The sequence below is a fragment of the Lactuca saligna genome, chromosome 5 (genome assembly GCF_052625555.1).
Source record: "Lactuca saligna cultivar CGN05327 chromosome 5, ASM5262555v1, whole genome shotgun sequence".
Lineage (NCBI taxonomy): Eukaryota > Viridiplantae > Streptophyta > Magnoliopsida > Asterales > Asteraceae > Lactuca > Lactuca saligna.
In genome coordinates this window covers 233,745,488-233,771,309 of record NC_136421.1, presented here as the reverse complement: position 1 = coordinate 233,771,309, position 25,822 = coordinate 233,745,488, and the positions used below count along the sequence as shown (strand labels likewise).

General features: G+C 39.1%; 1 protein-coding gene and 1 non-coding gene across 2 annotated transcripts; one reads left to right on the top strand and one right to left on the bottom strand.

Moving 5' to 3' along the window:
* Positions 1–337: 337 nt before the first annotated feature.
* LOC145046379 (uncharacterized) lies at positions 338–916 on the bottom strand. The gene has a single exon (XM_078994669.1). The coding sequence runs from the start codon at positions 914–916 to the stop codon at positions 338–340; it is 579 nt and encodes a 192-aa protein (XP_078850795.1).
* A 1,064-nt stretch (positions 917–1,980) lies between these two features.
* On the top strand, positions 1,981–2,087 carry LOC144999168 (small nucleolar RNA R71). The gene has a single exon (XR_013660689.1). It is a non-coding gene; the product is annotated as a small nucleolar RNA R71 (small nucleolar RNA).
* Positions 2,088–25,822: the final 23,735 nt, after the last annotated feature.

Here is a 25,822-nt window from a genome sequence, read left to right as displayed (position 1 = left end):
ATAACTAGCTTTTGATGACCATCTTCAAGGAAAGCATACTCCAAGTGATCTGGTAATGTTTTGAGCTCTGTTTTTACGTTCTGCATGTTGTACTCGCCGAGTACAGGTGAGGGACTCAACGATTCTGCTGCATAATTTACGAATTCATTTGTTTCTTCACTTGGACTCAGTGAGTAGATCGGCCCTACTCGGCGAGTTGTTCTATCAGAGTGCTTCACTAATTCTTCATACTCAGCTTCCTCCAGCAGCCTCTCGATCTCTAGTAAGTCTTTTTCAGCATCAAATTCTTCATCAAAAATGGTGGACTTGTTGGAATCTTCATTATCGTATTCCTCCATCAACTCATCAAACATGTCATCGAGAACGCCATGTCATCACTATTCCTCGCATGCTTTATAGCTTGATCAACCCCGAAAGTGACTGAATCCTCTCCTACCTGTAAAGTAAGCTTTGAGTCTCTCATGTCCACTATATCACTTTCCGTGTTGAGGAAGGGTCTTCCAAGGATGATCGGGACTTGAGGATCCGCTTCCATGTCTAGAATTATAAAGTCTACGAAAAACACAAACTTGTCCACCTTGACCAATAAGTCTTCACATATTCCTCTTGGAAATGTGACTGTCTTGTTTGCTAAGTGAATTGCCATACGAATTGGACTTGGTTCCAGGAGATCCAACTTCTTGAATAATGAATAAGGCATGAGGTTCACACTTGCACCCGAATCAGCCAAAACATGAATCGTAGCCAAGTTGTCAAATTGCCAAGGCAAAGTCAAGCTTCCCGGGCCACCCTTCTTCTTTGGTAATTTGTTTAGCATGGCAGCTGAGCAATTTTCATTAAGAACTACTTCTTTCACCTCCTCCATCTTCCTTCTATTTATTAGAAGCTCCTTCAGGAATTTTGCATATTTTGGCATTTGCGCGACTGCTTCGATGAAGGGTATGTTGATTTGAAGCTCATTAATATGGTCAAGAAACTTCTGGTACTCCTCTTCCTACTATTCTTTCTTAGCTCGGGCTGGATATGGCATTGGAGGCTGAAAGGGCTTTTCAGGGATTTAATTTTTGGAATTTGGCAGTGGACTCGTCGAGTCCATATTCTGGACTCGGCGAGTAGGGTCTGTACCATGCATCTTTTGATTTTGGTCTTCTTTTTCTGCATCCTCCTTTTACAATTCTTTGGGTGCTTCAGTCTGAATGGGGGCCAGAGGAGTAATTATCTTCCCACTTCTTGTTGTGACTATGTTTATGTGCGCGCCTCGTGGGTTGTTTTCGGTTTTACTAGCAAGTTCGCCTGGTGATTTTTGATTAATTTGTTGAGCAAGTTGCCCAAGCTGCGTTTCAATGTTGTGGATAGATGATTGCTGGTTTCTAAGCACAGTTCTTTTTTCTTGGATTGCAGCATCATGATCATTATATCTTTTTTCTGAAGCAGCTACAAATTTGGTAAGCATCTATTCCAAACTTGGTTTTCTTTCTTGTGCCGACTCCTCCTTTTGGTAAAAACCTCTTCCCTTTTGCTTGTACTTATCCTCCTTAGCCTTCTTGTACTCATCATAAGGGAGCCACTCCTTCTTTGATTTGCACCAATCTTCATCATATCAGTCCCCACTTGAGTAACATACTTGCACCTTCTTATTTCCATTTTCATCCAAGTCGCAGTCTCTAGTAAGATGAGGCCCATTGCAATTCTTACAACCCACCTGAATAGCATGTATCGTTTGATCCATTTTGTCCATCCTACTATCCATGGTTTTTAGCATAGCTATGACCGCTGACAAGTCTTCTGAAGCTGCATAGGCGTCCCCCTAGTCACATCATTTCTTGGATTATGGTATTCTCTAAATGCATAGATAATTCTTCAATTAATTGCTTTATCACTGGAGGTGCCTACTTCGTGAGTGGACCTTGTGAGTCAAGTAATTGCCTTGTGGTAACATTTACTCCGTCATAAAAGATGGAGACTTCTTGTTGACTATTGAGGTCATGATGTGGGTAATTCCTTAGCAAGCTCTTGTACCTCTCCCAAGCTTCATATAGTGACTCTCCAACTTGTTGTTCAAAGTTAGCTATGGCTTTCTTTATCTTGGATATCTAGGATGGTGGGAAGAATTGATCAATGAACTCTTCTTTCATATAGGCCCATGTAGTGATAGATCCTGGGGACAATGACTTGAGCTAATATTTTGCAGCACCTTCAAAGTAACCGGAAGCATGCGAAGTAGCTGAGTTTCTCGAGGCACATTTGGAACATTAAAGTACTCAGCCACATCATTAACCTCATCCAAGTGTTTGTAAGCATCTTCGTGGTCTTTGCCGGTGAAGGGGATCTCCGTAAGTTGAGCAAGGATGTGACCCTTGAGCTTAAAAGTAGCAGTTGTAGGAATTGCAGGTTGCACAAGTCCCGGGCCAGTGTCATCGCGTATCCTCTTCTTTCATTCCCCCATGGGGATTTCATCAATGTTAGCCATGGTAAGTGCTAACTCGTCGCAGGAATCGGAGTCGTGCCCATATGTAGGTTCTTGTTCCTCCTCGGTTTCATACTCGGTGTCTTCTTTGATCGGGTCTTCACTTGCTAAAGATGCGTTGGATGCTCCTGATTTTCTACTCTTCTTCTTCCCAAAAATAGTCTTCAAGTTAGACAAAGGCGACTTCTTAGGTGTATTCTAGCTTTCCACGTCTTTGCTTTTGTTCTTTCTCAACGCGGATTCTAAGTCTTCAAGCAGGGGTACCAACGGAGTGTTGGATCCTCTGGTCATTAAAATCCTGCAATAAAACAAGAAAAACACATAAAAAGAACAAAAAAATGCATTGAACTAAACGAAAAATAAATACCAAACAGCAGGCTACTCGCCGAGTAGGTGCGAGTGAACTCGGCGAGTAGCCTGTTCTAATAAAAAAAATTAAAACTAAAGGTAAAAATTCTAAAAAATATTAATAAATTCTAAATCCTAACCTACTTACTGAATTACTAAAAAAAATTAACTTTGTGCAAGAAAACTCACACAAAGGGTCGATAAAATTAGGAATTAGACTTAATTTTTGAACCATTCCCCGGCAACGGCGCCAAAAACTTGATGTGTGTAAAATGCACTGGTTTTAATCCTACTTTTTAATTATAAATTTAGCACAAAAAGGCAGTGAACCTGTCTTTTAGTGGTATAGTTGGATAAATAGAGTGTCGAACTCAAGGAACGGAAATTAAACTAATAACTAATTTTAACTATGCAAGTAATAAAAAGTAAAGATTTTTCTCTAGTTTTTCAACACTAGAAACTTAAACACACCAGCCAACAAGTGATTAACTAAAAAAACTAAAACAAGTAAAAATTCACCAAATTTGATAAAGAGTTTCTGTTTAGGTCCACCAATTCACTCCTATGGTTATTTGTATAATAATGTGATAAATTAATTGTTACTGGTTACCAACTATAGTGGTTAGATTCAGGTTCACTAATACTAACCCTTAGACAATTAATCAATTCAAGCAGTAGACAATTGTTTAAACTAATTAATTCCCTAGTTCAATTATTTGAATTAAATAAGATTTGTAATTGGTTAATCAAGTGGGTGTTTCAATTAACCTCTTGTTTGTTGTTTTCTCAAACAAGCTCACACATTAATTTACCCATTCTCTTATTAATTCTAGTTTCATGTTCATTATTCCTAGACATATGATAAAGTGGTCACATAAACATATGAGGTTAACAACTAAGAGATGTTCATGCAACTTAATTGTCTTCCAGTTAACAAAAAATAGTTGTGGTTAATGCATAAGGTTCTTTAACAAACTTAATTTAATAAAATCACCAATAAACAATTAACAAAAGTAATAATTAAACCATAGGAGTAATTTGGTTCTTCCTAAACAGAAACAATACAAATTTAGCTCATGATTACAATGGTAACAAGCTCAAACACGAATTTGATTAAGCTAAACATGATGCAAAGATTAAGTGGAAAATATAACCTAATTCGCATTGAGTCTTCAAAAGATCAAAGGTTAGGGTTCTTCAGGTCTCCAAAGGTTTCTTCAATCGCAGGTCTATCTCCAAGGAAGCCAGAAAAGTCTTTAATTCGGATTAAGATCCCATATTTATAGTTATCACAAAAACAGGGGCAACTCGGCGAGTAGGTCGTGGACTCACCGAGTACAAGTGTAAAATGCATGTACGACAAGGATTTTTGACTTTTCTTTGGGAACATTCTCATGAACTCACCGAGTTACTGCGTGGACTCACCGAGTAGGTGTGGGTTTTCCTTTTTCTTCATTCTTTGGTCTCTAATTGCTTCTCCTTATTCCTTTTTTACTTCCACGCATGTGTTTTGGACTGAAAACACAATTAAAGCATTATTAAGTACCTTTTGTCCATATTATGCACATAATTAGCTAACAATGAATAAAAATATAGGCTAAACATATGGCTAATGATGCAAATATCAATGATCTCAAGGCCAGTGAGCGTGTTATTAGACACTTGTCCCCTTGGTAGCTGCATGTCACCCACCTCAGCCTAGTACAGAGGTGATCTACACTTGCGCCCATAGAGGGCTTCGAATGGGGCAACCTTAATGCTAGTTTGATAACTGTTATTGTATGAAAATTCGATGAGGGGTAGATGGTTATCCTAGGCTTTACCAAAGTCTATCACATAAGCTCTCAACATGTCTTCCAACATCTGAATGGTTCTCTCGCTTTGTCCGTCGGTTTGAGGGTGATAAGTTGTACTCATGTCGATTTTAGTTCCCAAGGACTTTTGTAGTGATTGCCAAAACCGTGAGGTAAATCTACTATCTCTGTCAGAGATAATGGATATTGTCACGCCATGTAATCGTATAATCTCTTTGGTGTACGTCCTTGTTAGTTTCTCCATCTTGTCTGTCTCCTTTATTGGCAGAAGTGTGTGGATTTGGTTAATCTATCGACGATTGCCCATATGGTGTCCACACTACCCGTCGTCTTAGGCAACTTGCTTATGAAGTCCATGGTTATCCACTCCCACTTCCACTCGGGTATATTCGGTTGCTGAAGCAAACCCGATGGCTTTTGGTATTCTATCATTACCTTGGCGCAGGTCAGGTACTTATCCACATTGGTAGCGATTTTTTCCTTTCATGTTTAGCCATCAATAAAGTTTCTTAAGGTCCAGATACATCTTGTCTGAACCAGGATCAATGGAGTATTTAGTCTTGTGAGCCTTGTTCATGACAACGCCTCTGTACCCACCAGATTTTGGTGTCCAGATTCGGTTCATGAGATAATATGCCCCGTCATCCTTAACCTCTAGGTTTTTATCCATTCCCTGCAAGGCCTTACTTGCAATTTTCTTTGGTTTCAAGGCTTCAATTTGTCCTTGATCTGTGTGGACAGGTGTGAATGGATAGTCATGGTTAACGATTTTGCTCAATGCTCTAAGTATTCTTTTCGACTTAGGGCATCCGCTACTACATTGACCTTGCCTGGATGATAATGAATTTCACACTTGTAGTAATTTTGTAGCTCTACCCATGGTCATTGTCTCATGTTGAGTTGTTTTTTATTAAGGATGTCCTGGAGACTCTTATGATCAGTGAAGATTGTGCACTTTGTGCCGTAAAGGTAGTGTCTCCAGATCTTTAAGGAAAATACCACTGCTCCTGATTTGAGGTCGTTCTTGGTGTAGTTGACCTCGTGAGCCGTGAGTTGTCTCGAGGAATAGGCAATGACCTTTCCTCATTGCAGGAGCATGCATCCTAGGCCCCGCCTTGAGGCATCGTAGTAGACCACAAAGTCTTCGGTTCCTTTTGGTAGAGACAATATAGGGGCACTGCATGTGGCTTGTTTTAGTGTTTGGAAGGCAGACTCTTGATTATCCTCCCAGTTGAAAGTCACTCCCTTCTGAGTCAAGGCAGTGAGTGGCTTTTCGATTTTGGAAAAATTATGTATGAACCTTCGATAGTACCCAGCAAGACCCAAAAACCGGCGTATCTCCGTCGGTGTTCTTGGTGTTGCCCAATTTTCAATTGCCTTGACTTTGGAATGTCCTAAGAAGTCAACCCTTTGAATCCAGAATTTGAATTTCAAGAATTTATCATATAGTTTCTTTGCCCATAACGTCTCCAAAACTTGTCGTAGGTGTTGGCTACGTCCTTCCTTACTTCATGAATAGATTAGTATGTCATCGATGAATACTATCATGAATTTATCTAATTAAGGTCGCCACGCACAGTTCATTAGGTCCATGAACACCGTTGGCACATTATTCAAACCGAATGGCATCACCACAAACTCGCAGTGACTGTAGCGAGTTCTAAATGTTGTATTAGGGATATCTCCTTCCTCAATTCGTAGTGACGGTACCCCGACCTTAGATCAAATTTTAAGAAATAACTTGATCCTTGCAGTTAATTGAAAAATTCGTTGATTCGAGGTAGAGGATAATGGTTCCTGATGGTGAGTTTGTTCAGCTCTCGATAGTCTATGCACATGCGGAATGATCCATCCTTCTTCTTCACGAGCAAGACCGGTGCTCCCCAAGGTGAATAGCTTGGTCTGATGAATCCTTTGCTCAACAGTTCGTTCATTTGACTAGACAATTTTTTCATTTCTGCTGGTGCTAAACGGTATGTGGATTTGGATATGGGGGTGGCTCCAGGAATCAAGTCGATTCTGAACACGACTTGACGTACAGGTGGTACTCCCGGAAGGTCTTCTGGTAATACATCGGTAAAGTTACTGACTTCTGGAATATCCTTGATGTCTTTCTCTTCTTGTTTCCCATCCACAATGTGGGCTAAGAATGCATGGTATTCCTTGTGTAGATACTTTTGAGCCTTGATGCAAGAGATGGTTTGTAGAATTGTACCGGGTTTGTCGCCATACATGAAGAGGGTTTCGCTACTAGGCAGGTTAAGGCGAACGACCTTTTCGTAACACAGTATATCGACAAGGTGAGGACTTAACCAATCCATGCCATTGATAACGTCAAAACTTCTTATTATGACCAGCATTAGGTCGATTTGGAAAGAATAGTTGTTTAAAGTTAGAGTACATCATATGTATATATTTTTTGTGCTTTCTGTTTTTTCATTTGCCATTTCTTTGGTGAATGTTTCATTTAGAAATTTGGGCTTCTGTTTGAGTAAGTGTTTAAACTTGTGGCTCACGAAACTTTTCTCCGCACCATTATCGAAAAGTATGCATGTATATAAATTATCGGGGAGAAACATACTAGTAACCACGGTGGGGTCCTTCTTGGCCTCCTCATGCCCTATTGCTAAAACCCTTCCCACACCTCTGCCATTTATGTTCTTTGCCTTTGGGAACTCCTTCTTGAAATGTCTCGTCTCACCATATACGTAGCACGCTTGACTCGCCCCAACATTAGCGGCTTGGGTGGTTTGTTGTTCCGGTGCCGTACAAAAACGGGCGATATGCCCTTTCTTGTTGCAATTATTGTAGTGCATCTCTTGACAGGCTCCATAGTGATGGAATTTGCACTTGATGCGTTTTGGAAGAGTCTCAACATATTGCTTCACTAGTGTAGGGGCAGTAGTGGTGGTGGCGGCGTGAATGACCATAGGTTTTTTTATTGACAGGGTCTTGGGCGGGTTGCCCCTTTTTCTTATTCCCAACTTTTGCTTCTTGTCTCCCCTTTTTGGTTGTTCGGTTGTGGGGGTCATAATGCCCTGGCAGACTTCCTGGTCAACAACAGTTTGTGCCAAATACCTGACACTGTAGTAGATGCTCAGGTTGGTAGATATGACCACTCCTTGAATCTGAGAGGATAGTCCCAGATGTAGCGTTCCACATCCTTGGCTTCTGGGGTGACCATTACGGGGAACCGACTTGCCAATTCGTTAAACCTGGTGGTGTAGGTGGCAATATCCTAGCCCTTCATGGTTTCATACGACATTTATTGTTCCAATTTCTACATTTCTCTTCTTTGTGACAATCGTCAATCTTGAGTCAAGTCAAGTCATCAAGTCAAGCCGGTCAACTCTATTAAACCTTGTGTATTAGGGTTGGTGTTATGTTCGTATTGTATAACTTGCTATATTAATGGGAAAACATCACTAGAGAAAAGTTTTGTGTTAAAAATTTTCCTAAGCCTTAGTACTAATCAGTGAATTAAACTGATGAAAACCATGTTGCATACTCATCGGGAATGTGTAAGATCCTTAAACAAGGCTTAACAGGGTTTACGAACCATGCATTGCGGTGCCGGACACTCACAACTGTCCCACATGGATCCTCTCTCAATCGTTTTCACTCTATCTCTGTCTATGTCAAATCTCTCCTAAATCTCTCCAAGTATGTGAAATCTCTCTCAAATATCTCTCTGTATGAGAAATCTCTCCAAGAATGTCAAATCTCTCCCAAATCTCTCTAAGTAGGTGAAATCTCTCTCAAATATCTCTCTATATGAGAAATCTCTCCAAGAATGTTAAATCTCTCCCAAATCCCTCCAAGTATGTGAAAACTCTCTCAAATATCTCTCTATATGAGAAATCTCTCCAAGAATGTTAAATCTCTCCCAAATCTCTCCACGTATGTGAAATCTCTCTCAAATATCTCTCTGTATGAGAAATCTCTCCAAGAATGTCAAATCTCTCCCAAATCCCTCCAAGTATGTGAAAACTCTCGCAAATATCTCTTTGTATGAGAAATCTCTCCAAGAATGTCAAATCTCTCCCAAATCTCTCCAAGTGTGAGAAATCTCTCCCAAATCTCTCTCAAAAGTTTCCCGTAACTTTTTGGAATCATTCGGGTCATTCCGGCCCTTAACCGGGTCAAAAACGGCTTAAAACGGGGCGAAAACGAGAAAAATAGGCTTTAGGAACCGAAACCGGAATGAGAGGCTTCTTAGGACCAGAGACCGAGCCTCTGGTGGCTAAGAGAACAGAGGCCGAGCCTCTGGTGGCTAAGAGAACAGAGGCCGAGCCTCTGGCGGCTAAGAGAACCGAGACCGAACTCGCCCAGGAGGAACCGAAACCGAGAGCAAGAAGCAGGAACCGAAGGAACTGTTCACAACCGAGCGGTCGGTCCCTCTCGGTCCGTCCCACTCTCTGTTCGCGCCGCACTCTCGGTCCGCCTCCGCCTCTCTGCTCACTCTCTGCTCCGCCTCTCACTCTCTGCTCCGCCTCTCACTCTCTGCTCTCTTCTCACTCTCTGCCTCGCGCGCTCCTCTGTCCCCTCCCACCTCTCGGTTTCTTCCCTCCTTCTCCTCTCCTCTCGGCTCCTTCCCTTCTCTCTTCTTCTTCTCTCGGTTCCGCCTCCCTCTCTCTCTCGGTTCAGCATAAGAGGGCCGAACCTCGGCCAGGCTTCGCATTTTTGTCATTTTCAGCCCATTTTTGATATTTTTAACATTTTAAGCCCGTTTTTCGTGATTTTAAAGCGGGATTTTCTCCAGAAATTTTATTTTAACATAATAAACCCTAAATATTCATAATTTAAACATATTTTTATAAAAATCATTAATTAAATAATAAAGATTTAATGGGGGATTTATTTAAGGTAGAGTGTTGACTTTGCCTTAACTTATGACACAAGCAACCACCCCACACCCACTCTATGACCAGCCATACCTCCCCACCTTACCTATGTCACTTCAATGTTCCCTTACACTCAAATTTCACTCACTCCCACGTTTTTGAGCTGGAACAAACAACCACACTCCTCATTTTCTCTCATTTCTCTCATTCCACTAAGTAACAAACACCACTTTTTCTCTCAAACTCTTCTACACAAATTTTCGAGATCCAAGGCTGATTTCAAGTGTTCTTCCACACTTAGTAAGTAAAAATTCATCCTCCCTATTACTATTTCACTTCATTCTACTCAAATCTTTGGTTGCTTACACAAACTCCCTAACTATGATGTTAGATTCTCGAAAACCTTCAAGGCATCTCCAAGTGTTCTTGAATTAAACACTTCCATTCTTCAACAATCATCTACTGAAATCACTCAAGGTGAGTTCATACCCCTACATTTTCATGATTTCTCAAGTTTTCAGGGGGTGAATACAAGTTAAAACACTAAGAACCTATCAAAATTTTTCTAACAGCCTTCATCAGAAAAGTTCAACTCCATTCACGGACTGTTTTGGGCATCTTAAATATTTTTGTTGTCAAAACTGTACAAGGTGCAAATAGTTCAAGTTTTTAGCTTTAAAATGGCTACTTGCACATCTCCATACGATTTTTCTACAATATATGGTGATTTTTACAAAACTGCCTATCATTTCAAACAACAATCCGGACCAGTCTGTGATTATGGACTTTTTCACCCAAGTTAGAGGTCATATTAATTTGTGATAAAAATTATGAGCAAACTAGACACATTTTGTGAACTCTCAGAATTTACGGATCTAATTTTCGACTTCGTATGATTTTTCTATGATTTTTCCAAAACCGGGCAGAATTGCTAAATTTTGCCAACAGCATGTAAATATCATAACACTTTGTATTATGTTGAGCAAAGTGTATAATCATAAGTTTTAGTATTTGTATGTGTTTCCTTGTTAGATTATCATTATGAACTGAAACTAAGACATTCATATTAAATATTAAATATTATTCATTCATTTTGGAACACGTATTATTAGACTATAAAAAGTATAGTTTGATAAATTCACAATACTAATACATTTCCATAAAAGAATTCATACATATTACATACATTTTAGATAAACTATAATAGGTATAGTTTATGATACATCACTCAACGCACTCGTACAAAAAGGGTACATCCATACAAGAAAGATTTATATTCACACGCATTTCACGTAAACTTGTTAACCTATGTTGTGAGACTCTCTCTCTCTCCCCGTACGTCCGAGTGCGGGATATAATTCCTGGTAGTTATAATCAGAATCTCCTTGAGGGAGAACGTGATACTTGTATATAGATCTATATTGGGTTTGACACCCCACACCTTGCTGCTAGCTACAGTGGGACCTGCAGGTCTACGGGTGACAAATGTCATTTCATTTTCGCGACGCCTGAGAAACGTTGTGGCAGGTTCACATAGTCACAGTATGATTATAGCGACTCACTTAGGGGGATAACAATTCATGAAGTTTACGGGGTTTCATAAAACCGAAGTAGGTTTTAGGTTGATAAAAGAAATTTTACTTTCCATAACATTTTAAACTCACAACATTGTTACTAAGAAACGATGATTTCTCATACACTCTAGTCTTTGGTTATAAGGCTACATTTCTCGGATTTCAAGGGAAATACCGGATTTTTCTGAAACAAACGCGACATTTACATGTGAAATACTCCTACTAAGTTTATTAATAAAAGCTTATGAACTCACCAACCTTTGTGTTGACACTTTTCAAACAACTTGTATTCACAGGAAAACACTAATCAGGTTATCAAGTGCTTTTGAGGATGGGACGTTAAGGCGTCAAACTTTTCATATTTTGACAACATATTGTAATTGATTTTGAAACATGTAATTCATACAAGTGATGTAACTTTTTCAATTATATATATGTTGGTTGTGTTTGCTTAAATTACTATTAAAATTGTGGTTATGATGCTATACATGAAGTCCTCCACCCCCGGACGTTTTCGCCATCCTCGGTTTGGGGGTGTGACAGATTGGTATCAGAGCATGGTTTATAGTGAATTAAGTATGTCAACCACATAAGATATGCAAACTATAAACACATTTGGGACTAAAAGTCTCTGATTCTTAAAGTGATTTAAAGAGTTGTACTTTTAGAAAACAAATAATTTCTTGTTTAAAAGTATACTTGCATGCATTCTATATTAGCATGGTGTCATAACTTAGGAGAACATAAATTGAAAGAGGAGGAGTCGAACATTATTAATACGCCTTAGCATGTGTAATCAGTTCTGGGAAGGATATAGCCTGATCAACTATATCCGTCCAAGAAGTAACTTACGCACACTAAGGAATAGTCGTAATGAGCGACAAATCTGAAAACCTAATAACACTCCATAAAGAACACGCTAAGAACCAAATATAAACATTTAAAAATACTATAGGAGTATTTGTACGTTTCTATAACGCCAAATTATTATTTTCCGATACGTACTTCTTAACCCCGTTTCTCGTGCAGACGACATGGCAGGATTTCACATACCCGGGGACCCCTACTTTCCCAATCAGGGAAACGCGGGATGGATCGAAGAGGAACCCGAGGAGGATCCCGAAGAGGATCCCGAGGAGGAGCCCGAGGAGGAAGACGAACAAGAGGAAGAAGAGGAAGACGACCAAGAAGAAGAGGAAGAAGAGGAAGAAGAGGAAGACGAGGAAGAAGAAGAAGGTGACGAGGTAGTCATGGTTGGGAACGAAGCGGAGGAACCACCAGAAGTATTCAACCCTCCCTACATCGCGAGGGTACCCGCGCACCGTTTTGGTTACAACGGACCTGAACCCCCTTGGGTAACAATGATCGAAAGATGGAGCCGACAACAACGCCAACGGTCACCATATGGCTACCAACGAGGTTACTATGATCTCACTCATGGTGGACCAGCTGATAGGGCTCTCCCCGTCACGATACAACGAATGGCAAGAATGGATGATCGTGGTAGGACAACGACAGATCAGGTCCGGGAGTTAAGTGCCATTGTACAGTCTACTACGGATCGCACCAGAAACCTGGAACGAGACTCCCACCACCGAGACCAACTCATTCGAGACCTTCTCGCAGCTCAAGCAGAAACAAGAGAGTATCGGGAAAGATACATGGCACTCGAAGAGAGAATGGTTGCAGCCGAACGCAAATTGGCGGAACTACAGGGCGCATCGACATCATCGCAGCCTCCGTCAAAGAAGGGTCGCAGTGATTAGAGCTCGTTGCTATTCTCCCGTCTAGGTAGTAGAATTTTATGAGTACGCGTTGGTGCTACTCCTTGTATGTAGGTCGACCCTGCGACTATGTGATTACACTATTCAAAGGGGTTTTGTAATGCCAAGAACTACCTTTTGTAACGATGTAATGTAGACCCTTATGAGGTCAAACTTTTCTCTCTAAGCGTTATGTACTAAAAGTTATCAATGAAATTTGGCATGTGTTTTATTTATTGAATGTTGGGCACTATACATCATAACCTGATCACACAAACAGTTACGAATAATAAAGTTATGATAAAATACAAGAGGGATGAAACCAGTAACACTCGACTCGTTATCACTATTGAAGTCTTACCGACTAGTCATTTTTTTTTATGACAGAACCATGCCACCAAGGAAAAGACTAAGGCCTTCCAGCAACCCAGTGCCGCCTCCACCAGCACCTCCGCAGTTTGATCCTGCAATGTTCCAGGCTGCAGTAACGGCAGCCGTGGCGGCAGCAATGTCACAAATGGGAACCCATGGTTCCGGCGGTTCTGGATCCGGAGCTACAAATTCCATTCATGGGGACAGTACGGGGCGTACGAGGGAGTGCTCTTACAAAGACTTCACGAATGGCAAACCCGATCCTTTCAATGGAAGCGGGGGCGTTATCACACTGGTTCAATGGTTCGAAAGGACCGAGGCAGTTTTTGAAATCTGCGCTTGTCCTGAAGCGAGCAAGGTCAAGTTTGCGGCATTCACTTTCACTGGAAAAGCACTTACTTGGTGGAATGGCCGAGTTAAGTCACTTACTCCTGCAGTAGCTAACGCGATCAGCTGGGAGGATTTGAAAGCTCTAATGTTAAAGGAATACTGCCCGAGGGGCGAAATACAAAAACTTGAAGAAGAACTTTGGAACCTCAGGATGACAGGCACTGATCTTGAAACTTATACCGCCCGTTTCAACGACCTAGCACTCCTCTGTCCAACAATGGTCACTCCAGAAGAGAAGAAGGTGGAACGATATCTCTGGGGCCTATCATCCCAGATTCAAGATAGTGTCTTGGCCTCGAAACCCACTACCTTTGAGAGTGCCAAGGAATTGGCACAACAACTTATAGATCACAGGGCTAGTCGTGGTACCGTGATAACCACCACCGACCGAACAAAAGGAGGGAACAACAAGAGGAAGTTCTGGGGAAATAAAAGGAAACAACCAATTCAGGACCCCGCCAAAAAGCAACCGATTGTTGCTGTTCGCGCCGCCACTACTGCTGCCGCTCCAGCGCCACCGAAACAGTATACAGGAACTCTTCCCAAGTGCAACAAGTGTAACTACCACCATAACGGTGCTTGTCGCGAGTTACACTGCAATAACTGTAACAAAAAGGGGCACACTGCACGATTCTGTAGAGCGACTACCCAACCCGCCACACAAGTCGCTACGACCGCCAACACTGGAGCAAGCCAAGCCTGCTATGGGTGTGGTGAAACGGGACACTTCAGGAGGAACTGCCCCAAGGCACGAGCCCCTAATGCTGGGGGTGTAGGGAGAGTCCTAACTTTAGGGCAGGGAGAAGCAGTCAAGGATCCCTCTGTGGTTACTGGTACGTTCCTCCTCAATAACTCTTATGCATGCGTACTTTTCGATAGTGGGGCAGAAAGGAGTTTCATAAGTCACCAATTCAAACATATACTTAAGCAAAATTCTCAACCACTAGAAGATTCTTACATCGTAGAAATGGCAAATGGAAAGGTTGAGCGCGCTAATGATATTTACATAGGGTGTACTCTCACTCTAGACAACCATTTGTTCAAAATCGACCTTATGCCGGTCACCATAAAAAGCTTCGATATAATCATTGGTATGGATTGGTTAAGCCTTCATCGTGCCGACATTCTATGTTACAAAAGGGCCGTCCGCCTCAATCTTCCGAATGGCAACGTTCTCACCGTTTATCGTAATAAACCTAGTGCGAACCTGCAAATCATCTCTTGTGTTAAAACCCAAAAGTACCTCCGAAAGCAATACCAGGTTTTCTTAGCCCACATCGTAGACAAGAAACAGGAGGTGAAGGACATCAAAGAAATTCCAGAAGTATGCAACTTCCCTGATGTTTTCCCAGACGATCTGCCTGGTGTACCACTCGTACGACAAGTCGAATTTCGGATCGACTTAATCCCAGGAGCTACCCCCGTCGCCAGGGCTCCCTATCGCTTAGCACCGGCAGAAATGCAAGAACTATCCAGCCAATTGAATGAACTATTGAGCAAAGGGTTCATCAGGCCAAGCTTCTCACCTTGGGGAGCACCAGTCTTATTTGTAAAGAAGAAGGATGGGTCTTTTCGCATGTGCATAGACTATCGAGAACTAAACAAACTCACTATCAAGAACCGTTATCCCCTACCCCGAATCGATGACCTCTTCGACCAGCTCCAAGGAGCCAGCTACTTTTCAAAAATCGACCTGAGGTCGGGCTATCATCAACTGCGAGTTCAAGAAGAGGATATCCCCAAGACGGCATTCAGAACTCGCTATGGGCACTATGAGTTTGTAGTGATGCCATTCGGGTTAACTAACGCGCCCGCGGTGTTCATGGATTTGATGAATCGAGTGTGTCGACCCTTCTTGGATAAATTCGTCATCGTATTCATCGACGATATCCTGGTCTATTCGAGGAGCGAAGAAGAGCACAGACATCACCTACGACTAGTTCTGGAGGTTTTAAGGACCGAGAAGCTTTACGCTAAATTCTAAAAGTGTGAATTTTGGCTCCGAGAAGTAGGATTCCTTGGCCACGTAGTAAGCAAAGAAGGAATACATGTGGACCCCTCGAAGATCAAAGCAATCGAAGATTGGTCAACACCTACAACGCCGACAGAAATCCGACAGTTTTTAGGACTCGCAGGCTACTATCGAAGATTCATACAAAACTTCTCCAAAATCGCTAAGCCTCTCACCACCTTGACTCAGAAAGGGGTGGTGTTCGAATGGGAAGATAAACAAGAAGCCGCCTTCCAGACACTAAAGCAAGCCCTATGCAGTGCACCAGTCTTGTCTCTTCCAGAAGGAACTGATGATTTTGTGGTGTATTGCGATGCTTCAAATCAAGGCCTCGGCTGTGTGCTCATGCAAAGGGGAAAAGTCATCGCTTATGCATCAAGACAACTGAAGACACATGAAGTTAATTACACAACCCACGACCTTGAATTGGGAGCTGTGGTGTTCGCCCTGAAGATTTGGAGGCACTACCTCTACGGCACCAAGTGCACCATTTTCACTGATCACAAAAGTCTTCAGCACATTCTCAATCAGAAAGAACTAAACATGCGCCAAAGAAGATGGGTGGAATTACTGAATGACTACGAATGTGAAATTCGCTACCACCCAGGCAAGGCTAATGTAGTAGCCAATGCCTTAAGCAGGAAAGAATACTCAGGTCGCCGAGTAAAATCCCTAGCCATGACCATCCACTCCCAACTGGCCACTCAGATCAAGGACGCCCAATTAGAAGCCCTGAAACCAGAAAACGTGGCAAGCGAAGCACTAAGGGGGATGGATCAGAACTTGGAAGTCAGAGGGGGTGGAGCTCGTTATCTCATGAATCGAATCTGGACACCGAAGTTCGGTGGGTACCGAGACGTTGTAATGGACGAGGCCCACAAGACTCGATACTCCATTCATCCGGGGTCAGATAAGATGTATCTAGACCTCAAAAGGTTATACTGGTGGCCAAACATGAAGGCTGAAATTGCTACTTATGTGAGCAAGTGCCTCACTTGCGCCAAGGTCAAGGTGGAATATCAGAAGCCATCAGGACTACTTCAACAACCAGATATACCCGAGTGGAAGTGGGAGCGAATAACCATGGACTTCGTAACCAAAATGCCTAAGACATCAGGTGGGATGGATACCATATGGGTGGTTGTGGACAGATTGACCAAGTCCGCGCACTTCCTGCCAATAAAGGAAACAGACAAGATGGAAAAGTTGACCAGGACGTACATTAAGGAGATCGTGCGACTACATGGTGTACCAACATCCATTATCTCGGATCGAGATAGTAGATTCACCTCGCGTTTCTGGCAGTCCCTACAAAAGTCTCTGGGAACCAGGTTAGACATGAGTACGGCCTACCATCCACAAACGAACGGACAAAGCGAGAGAACCATCCAGACGTTGGAAGACATGCTGAGAGCCTGTGTGATAGATTTTGGTAAGGCATGGGATACCCATCTACCGCTTATCGAATTCTCTTATAATAACAGTTATCACACTAGCATTGGAGTCGCTCCATTCGAAGCTCTCTACGGCCGCAAGTGTAGATCACCACTGTGTTGGGCCGAAGTTGGAGATACTCAGCTAGCCAGAGGGCAAGTCCCTGATAGCACCCTTACGGGGCCGGAAATCATAAGGGAAACCACAGAAAAGATCATTCAAATTCGGGAAAGACTAAAAGCGTCTCGTGATCGACAAAAGAGTTACGCGGATAAGCGACGCAAACCTTTAGAATTCCAGGTCGGAGACCGGGTACTACTAAAAGTTTCCCCCTGGAAAGGGGTGATACGTTTCGGTAAACGGGGGAAACTAAACCCAAGGTACATCGGTCCGTTCGAAATCCTTGCTAGGATTGGTCCAGTGGCGTACAAACTCCGACTACCACAAGAACTTAGTAATGTGCACCCTATCTTCCACGTGTCCAACTTAAAGAAGTGTCTGTCTGACGAGACACTCGTAGTACCGCTCGAAGAAATTGAAGTTAATGAAAATCTCCACTTTGTGGAGGAACCCGTCGAGATCATGGATCGAGAGATCAAGAGAACAAAACAAAGTCGCATTCCCATAGTGAAGGTTCGTTGGAACGCGAAACGAGGGCCTGAGTTTACCTGGGAACGTGAAGATCAAATGAAACAAAAATATCCACATCTTTTCCCAAACCCTTGAAGTCCCAGCCGAATTTAAATTTCGGGACGAAATTCCCTCTAACGGGGGGATGATGTGACAATCGTCAATCTTGAGTCAAGTCAAGTCATCAAGTCAAGCCGGTCAACTCTATTAAACCTTGTGTATTAGGGTTGGTGTTATGTTCGTATTGTATAACTTGCTATATTAATGGGAAAACATCACTAGAGAAAAGTTTTGTGTTAAAAATTTTCCTAAGCCTTAGTACTAATCAGTGAATTAAACTGATGAAAACCATGTTGCATACTCATCGGGAATGTGTAAGATCCTTAAACAAGGCTTAACAGGGTTTACGAACCATGCATTGCGGTGCCGGACACTCACAACTGTCCCACATGGATCCTCTCTCAATCGTTTTCACTCTATCTCTGTCTATGTCAAATCTCTCCTAAATCTCTCCAAGTATGTGAAATCTCTCTCAAATATCTCTCTGTATGAGAAATCTCTCCAAGAATGTCAAATCTCTCCCAAATCTCTCTAAGTAGGTGAAATCTCTCTCAAATATCTCTCTATATGAGAAATCTCTCCAAGAATGTTAAATCTCTCCCAAATCCCTCCAAGTATGTGAAAACTCTCTCAAATATCTCTCTATATGAGAAATCTCTCCAAGAATGTTAAATCTCTCCCAAATCTCTCCACGTATGTGAAATCTCTCTCAAATATCTCTCTGTATGAGAAATCTCTCCAAGAATGTCAAATCTCTCCCAAATCCCTCCAAGTATGTGAAAACTCTCGCAAATATCTCTTTGTATGAGAAATCTCTCCAAGAATGTCAAATCTCTCCCAAATCTCTCCAAGTGTGAGAAATCTCTCCCAAATCTCTCTCAAAAGTTTCCCGTAACTTTTTGGAATCATTCGGGTCATTCCGGCCCTTAACCGGGTCAAAAACGGCTTAAAACGGGGCGAAAACGAGAAAAATAGGCTTTAGGAACCGAAACCGGAATGAGAGGCTTCTTAGGACCAGAGACCGAGCCTCTGGTGGCTAAGAGAACAGAGGCCGAGCCTCTGGTGGCTAAGAGAACAGAGGCCGAGCCTCTGGCGGCTAAGAGAACCGAGACCGAACTCGCCCAGGAGGAACCGAAACCGAGAGCAAGAAGCAGGAACCGAAGGAACTGTTCACAACCGAGCGGTCGGTCCCTCTCGGTCCGTCCCACTCTCTGTTCGCGCCGCACTCTCGGTCCGCCTCCGCCTCTCTGCTCACTCTCTGCTCCGCCTCTCACTCTCTGCTCCGCCTCTCACTCTCTGCTCTCTTCTCACTCTCTGCCTCGCGCGCTCCTCTGTCCCCTCCCACCTCTCGGTTTCTTCCCTCCTTCTCCTCTCCTCTCGGCTCCTTCCCTTCTCTCTTCTTCTTCTCTCGGTTCCGCCTCCCTCTCTCTCTCGGTTCAGCATAAGAGGGCCGAACCTCGGCCAGGCTTCGCATTTTTGTCATTTTCAGCCCATTTTTGATATTTTTAACATTTTAAGCCCGTTTTTCGTGATTTTAAAGCGGGATTTTCTCCAGAAATTTTATTTTAACATAATAAACCCTAAATATTCATAATTTAAACATATTTTTATAAAAATCATTAATTAAATAATAAAGATTTAATGGGGGATTTATTTAAGGTAGAGTGTTGACTTTGCCTTAACTTATGACACAAGCAACCACCCCACACCCACTCTATGACCAGCCATACCTCCCCACCTTACCTATGTCACTTCAATGTTCCCTTACACTCAAATTTCACTCACTCCCACGTTTTTGAGCTGGAACAAACAACCACACTCCTCATTTTCTCTCATTTCTCTCATTCCACTAAGTAACAAACACCACTTTTTCTCTCAAACTCTTCTACACAAATTTTCGAGATCCAAGGCTGATTTCAAGTGTTCTTCCACACTTAGTAAGTAAAAATTCATCCTCCCTATTACTATTTCACTTCATTCTACTCAAATCTTTGGTTGCTTACACAAACTCCCTAACTATGATGTTAGATTCTCGAAAACCTTCAAGGCATCTCCAAGTGTTCTTGAATTAAACACTTCCATTCTTCAACAATCATCTACTGAAATCACTCAAGGTGAGTTCATACCCCTACATTTTCATGATTTCTCAAGTTTTCAGGGGGTGAATACAAGTTAAAACACTAAGAACCTATCAAAATTTTTCTAACAGCCTTCATCAGAAAAGTTCAACTCCATTCACGGACTGTTTTGGGCATCTTAAATATTTTTGTTGTCAAAACTGTACAAGGTGCAAATAGTTCAAGTTTTTAGCTTTAAAATGGCTACTTGCACATCTCCATACGATTTTTCTACAATATATGGTGATTTTTACAAAACTGCCTATCATTTCAAACAACAATCCGGACCAGTCTGTGATTATGGACTTTTTCACCCAAGTTAGAGGTCATATTAATTTGTGATAAAAATTATGAGCAAACTAGACACATTTTGTGAACTCTCAGAATTTACGGATCTAATTTTCGACTTCGTATGATTTTTCTATGATTTTTCCAAAACCGGGCAGAATTGCTAAATTTTGCCAACAGCATGTAAATATCATAACACTTTGTATTATGTTGAGCAAAGTGTATAATCATAAGTTTTAGTATTTGTATGTGTTTCCTTGTTAGATTATCATTATGAACTGAAACTAAGACATTCATATTAAATATTAAATATTATTCATTCATTTTGGAACACGTATTATTAGACTATAAAAAGTATAGTTTGATAAATTCACAATACTAATACATTTCCATAAAAGAATTCATACATATTACATACATTTTAGATAAACTATAATAGGTATAGTTTATGATACATCACTCAACGCACTCGTACAAAAAGGGTACATCCATACAAGAAAGATTTATATTCACACGCATTTCACGTAAACTTGTTAACCTATGTTGTGAGACTCTCTCTCTCTCCCCGTACGTCCGAGTGCGGGATATAATTCCTGGTAGTTATAATCAGAATCTCCTTGAGGGAGAACGTGATACTTGTATATAGATCTATATTGGGTTTGACACCCCACACCTTGCTGCTAGCTACAGTGGGACCTGCAGGTCTACGGGTGACAAATGTCATTTCATTTTCGCGACGCCTGAGAAACGTTGTGGCAGGTTCACATAGTCACAGTATGATTATAGCGACTCACTTAGGGGGATAACAATTCATGAAGTTTACGGGGTTTCATAAAACCGAAGTAGGTTTTAGGTTGATAAAAGAAATTTTACTTTCCATAACATTTTAAACTCACAACATTGTTACTAAGAAACGATGATTTCTCATACACTCTAGTCTTTGGTTATAAGGCTACATTTCTCGGATTTCAAGGGAAATACCGGATTTTTCTGAAACAAACGCGACATTTACATGTGAAATACTCCTACTAAGTTTATTAATAAAAGCTTATGAACTCACCAACCTTTGTGTTGACACTTTTCAAACAACTTGTATTCACAGGAAAACACTAATCAGGTTATCAAGTGCTTTTGAGGATGGGACGTTAAGGCGTCAAACTTTTCATATTTTGACAACATATTGTAATTGATTTTGAAACATGTAATTCATACAAGTGATGTAACTTTTTCAATTATATATATGTTGGTTGTGTTTGCTTAAATTACTATTAAAATTGTGGTTATGATGCTATACATGAAGTCCTCCACCCCCGGACGTTTCCGCAATCCTCGGTTTGGGGGTGTGACATTCTTGGGTAGTACTCTTCCAGCATCATAACTTTAAGGTCCTCCCAACTTATGGAGTTGGCCACGACAAGGCTCCGGATTTTAACATGACCATTCCACCATGATAAGGCCAAGACCGCAAATGTACAAGCCGTGTATTTGACCTTTTATACATCCAGACATGAACAAATTTCGAATACGGACTCAGTTTTCTCAAACCATCTTGTCAAGGTGACGAGACTGTCATTGTCGTGATAGGTTATGGGCTTATAGTTCATGAGTTCTCTGTAAGAGCATGCTCGCTGGTGACCTTGGCTTTTGCCAAGATTGGAACTGTTGGTACCCTTCCCAATTCCGTTCCCATTTCCATTTCCATTCTCGTTCCCATTCGTACCATTACCGCTGATTTGAGCCATAGCGGCGGTCACAACAACTTGGAACATAGCAGGATCCATTGGTGGTGTTGGTGTTGGTGTGGTTGTTGGTGTGTTGTTGACACGTCTATTATCTTTCGTGGTGGCATTCTTCTGCCATAAAGTTTAAAGGTGGAATGATGGTAAGTCCTCGATAATGGTCATGAATCGGGCATTATCGAAATGGAATGTCTTAGTTGTGTAGGTTTTATACTCGCCGTTATTATAATTTGTAAACATTTCGTAAATGGAAGTCTACTATAATAAGTAAACAACTGCAAAACAATTTATGAATTTAATTGTCATACCTAATGAAATAAAATGCATGCCAATTTCATTGATAACATATATTTGTACATAGTTTTGGGTAATTGGCCTTTAAGAAGGTCCACAATACATCGAAATAAAGAAAAATTTTGATTGCATAATGACCCCTCGAATAGTGTAGTCGCTTATACATAGGGTCGAACCTAAATACAGGAAAGAGTAGCACCAATTCTTACTCGTAAACCTAATCTATAACAGAATGTGAGTAATATACACCCTACTCGCAGTGTGCGGTCTCCTGTGGCCCCCGAAATGAAGCCATGAAAGCCTGAATCTCCTCTACTCGGCGTTCGGCCTCGATCAACCTCTGTTCAAGGGTATCGTGTCTCTCCTGGTACTCTCTGGTCTCCGCTCGGGCGGTAGTGAGATCCTCCTAGAGGCTGTTGATGATCCCACGTGTCTAGTCGTGGTCCGCATCTAGTCGTCGAAATCGTAGCCCGATTGTATTTATAGTTGTAATAATTTTTACATTCAGTTGTAACTAATTTTATAATTATTTTAAATATACGATACGATAGATATAATAAGTTGTGTTTGAATTGAATTATATAAACAATTTTAATTTAATAATAATTATAGGTTACTTTAAATGATTTTGAAATAATTTATTTAAGTATTTTTATTTCATTTATTGTTGTTGTTATTATTATTATTATTATTATTATTATTTCAAATAACAATCATTTTTTAATATAATATAATCTACTTTGTAGTTTTACGTTATTTTAAACTATTATTATTTTTACTTAATTAACAACTACTTGTTTGAAAAAATTTCATTATTATATTTTTAAAAAAAAAATTGTCGTACTTAACTATTATATTTTTACTTTTGTCCTTAAAGCTATGAAATATTGAATAAAAAGTCCAAGTAAAATAATGATTTGAAATTCAAAGTTATAGTAATTGTTAAGTACTAAAATCAATCTTAAAAAGAAAACATGTTAAGAGTAGGTTAAGAGTAGGGAGTGTCATACGTGAAATATATTTTTATCACTTACATTTTCCTATAAAAGTATTAATATTTTTTATTTTTATTTTAACTTTATAGTGAAGAACGAATAGAAAAAAAAAAGAAGAAATTGACTAATTTAATAAGATATAATAGAGTAATCAATTTTTATTACTATAAAAACATTTAAAAATGGATACATACATATAAATTTTGTGAGAACATGATGAATGTATTTTTATAACACATAAATAATCTTTGGCTTTCAACAATAAAGTCATCATATTTAACATCATTTATTCTAATTCGTCATTGTCACCAACAATTTGGAATAATAATTGTAACCTCTTTAGCAAAATCAATTATCAAAAGTTTCATCGATATTATTTACAACAAAATAAATGATAGAAACTAACATAGTATATAACTAATAGCATAAAATACATGTTGACTGTGTTCTCTTTGACAGAAAAATAGATTTTCTTAACATAAAAGAGAAAGACAACATAAATATACATCCATGTTAACAAAGTTAATTATTCTAATTGATAAATAGTTTAAATGTTGATTTACCAAAAGCTCATGAGAAGTAATTATCAATTTCACTTTATCATCTTGTTATTATAAAATGACCCATAACACATAAAATTAATAAAATTGTCTCAACTATATCTTTACACACATACCTAAATTTGAAGCTCAGTTAATATATAAAACTTTACATGCACCAAATTCGCATTTACCTGCATTTAAATTTGGAAAAGTTGCAATTGCTCTCATACATCCATTGAACCACTTACATAACTCATCAAACTTTACCAATATAACCTATCATTATGTGTTTACATACATGCAATATGCAAGATACAATGTTCTTATATAAGCTAAATATTTCATTTAACCCATCAATTAAATAGCATGATTTGAAGAGTTTTGGAAGTTACAAATCATAACTTTTCAATTAATCATAAATTAAATTATATACGTTGAATACTCTTGGGGGTTTCAAATGCATAAGGTTCAAGAAAAATTCATGTTTTATAAGATATATAGATATAGATATAGATACATAGATACTATAACTAATAGTATAGAATATATGTTGGCTAATGTTCTGTTTAACAAAAAAATAGATTGTCTTAACATAAAAGAGAAAGATAACATAAAGATACATACATATTAACAAAATTAGTTGATCTAATTGATAAATAACTTAAATGTTGATTTACCAAAAGCTCATGATAAGTAATTATCAGTTTCACTTTATCATCTTGTTATTATAAAAGACCCATAACACATAAAATTAAAAAAATTATCTCAAGTATACCTTTACACACATACCTAAATTTGAAGCTTGGTAAATATATAAAACTTTACATGCACTAAATTTCCATTTACTTGCATTTACATTTGGAAAAGTTGCAATTGCTCTCATACATCCATTGAACCACTTGCATATGTTTTCAAACTCTACCAATATAATCTATCATTTTGTGTTGACATACATGAAATATGCAAGCTAAAATGTTCTTATATAAGCTAAATATTTCATTTAATCCATCAATTAAATATCATGATTTGAAGAGTTTTGGAAGTTACAAATTATAACATTTCAATTAATCATAAACTAAATTATATAAGTTTAATAGTCTTAGGAGTTTCAAATGAATGAGGTTTAAGGAAAAATGTTTGTTTAAAAATATATTGGGGCACACCAGTACGTTGCGCGGAATAAAATCATATAATTAACCTTTTAGTAATCAAATGTCATTGATAATATTTTTGTCATTTATATTAACCTAAAATAATTATTATTACGTTTAGATATTGAGTTAATGTAACAATATAATTAATTTGAGCAATAGATAATATAACATTTAGTAAAAGCAAATCATTTAATGCTATCTATTCATGCTTTACGTGTGTATAAAATTAACTATATTTTTTTTAATCTATTTTAATTAACTAATGTAATGATTTCTTAACTTTTACGACAAGTTGATGACATTTTAATTTTATCATCACGATTATTAAAATTACCAATCATTGTTTGTGATGTAACATAATTCAATTTATAACTTTATGTTATTTTAACTATTATTATTATAAATTAATTTTAAAAACTTAACTGAATTTCAGTTATTATAAAAAATAAATTTCTGAGATCTTTTAGTTAATTTTACTTTTAGATTTATGTTCTCTTACGTTATGCATTTAAATATATTGATTTAGGTTATGCATTTATGATAATATTAATAATTAATAACGTATTTAAGTTAGAAATTATATTATAAGGAAATATGAAAAGTTAACAGTTTTAAATTGATGTGGTGAAAGGAAAATTGTTTCATTTATAAGTATAATTAGGCGAATCCCCGCACATTGCGCAAGAATAGAATAATATAGTTAAAATAATAACTTTTACCAAATTATTATTTAATATTTCTACTTTGAAACAAAATGTTAGTAGTAAAGCAAACATATAGGTAACATATTAGTTTTATTAAACATTATAGTTTAATTTTTAAGTCATTGTGATATATACAATTATTTTATAATTTTATAAACCGTTTAAAATTATACAAATTATATATCAAATGAATATGAACTGCAACTTTTAGTAACATAAACATAGAAAAACATCTATTATAACATTTGTATTAAAAAAGATATATATACAACGAAAAAATAT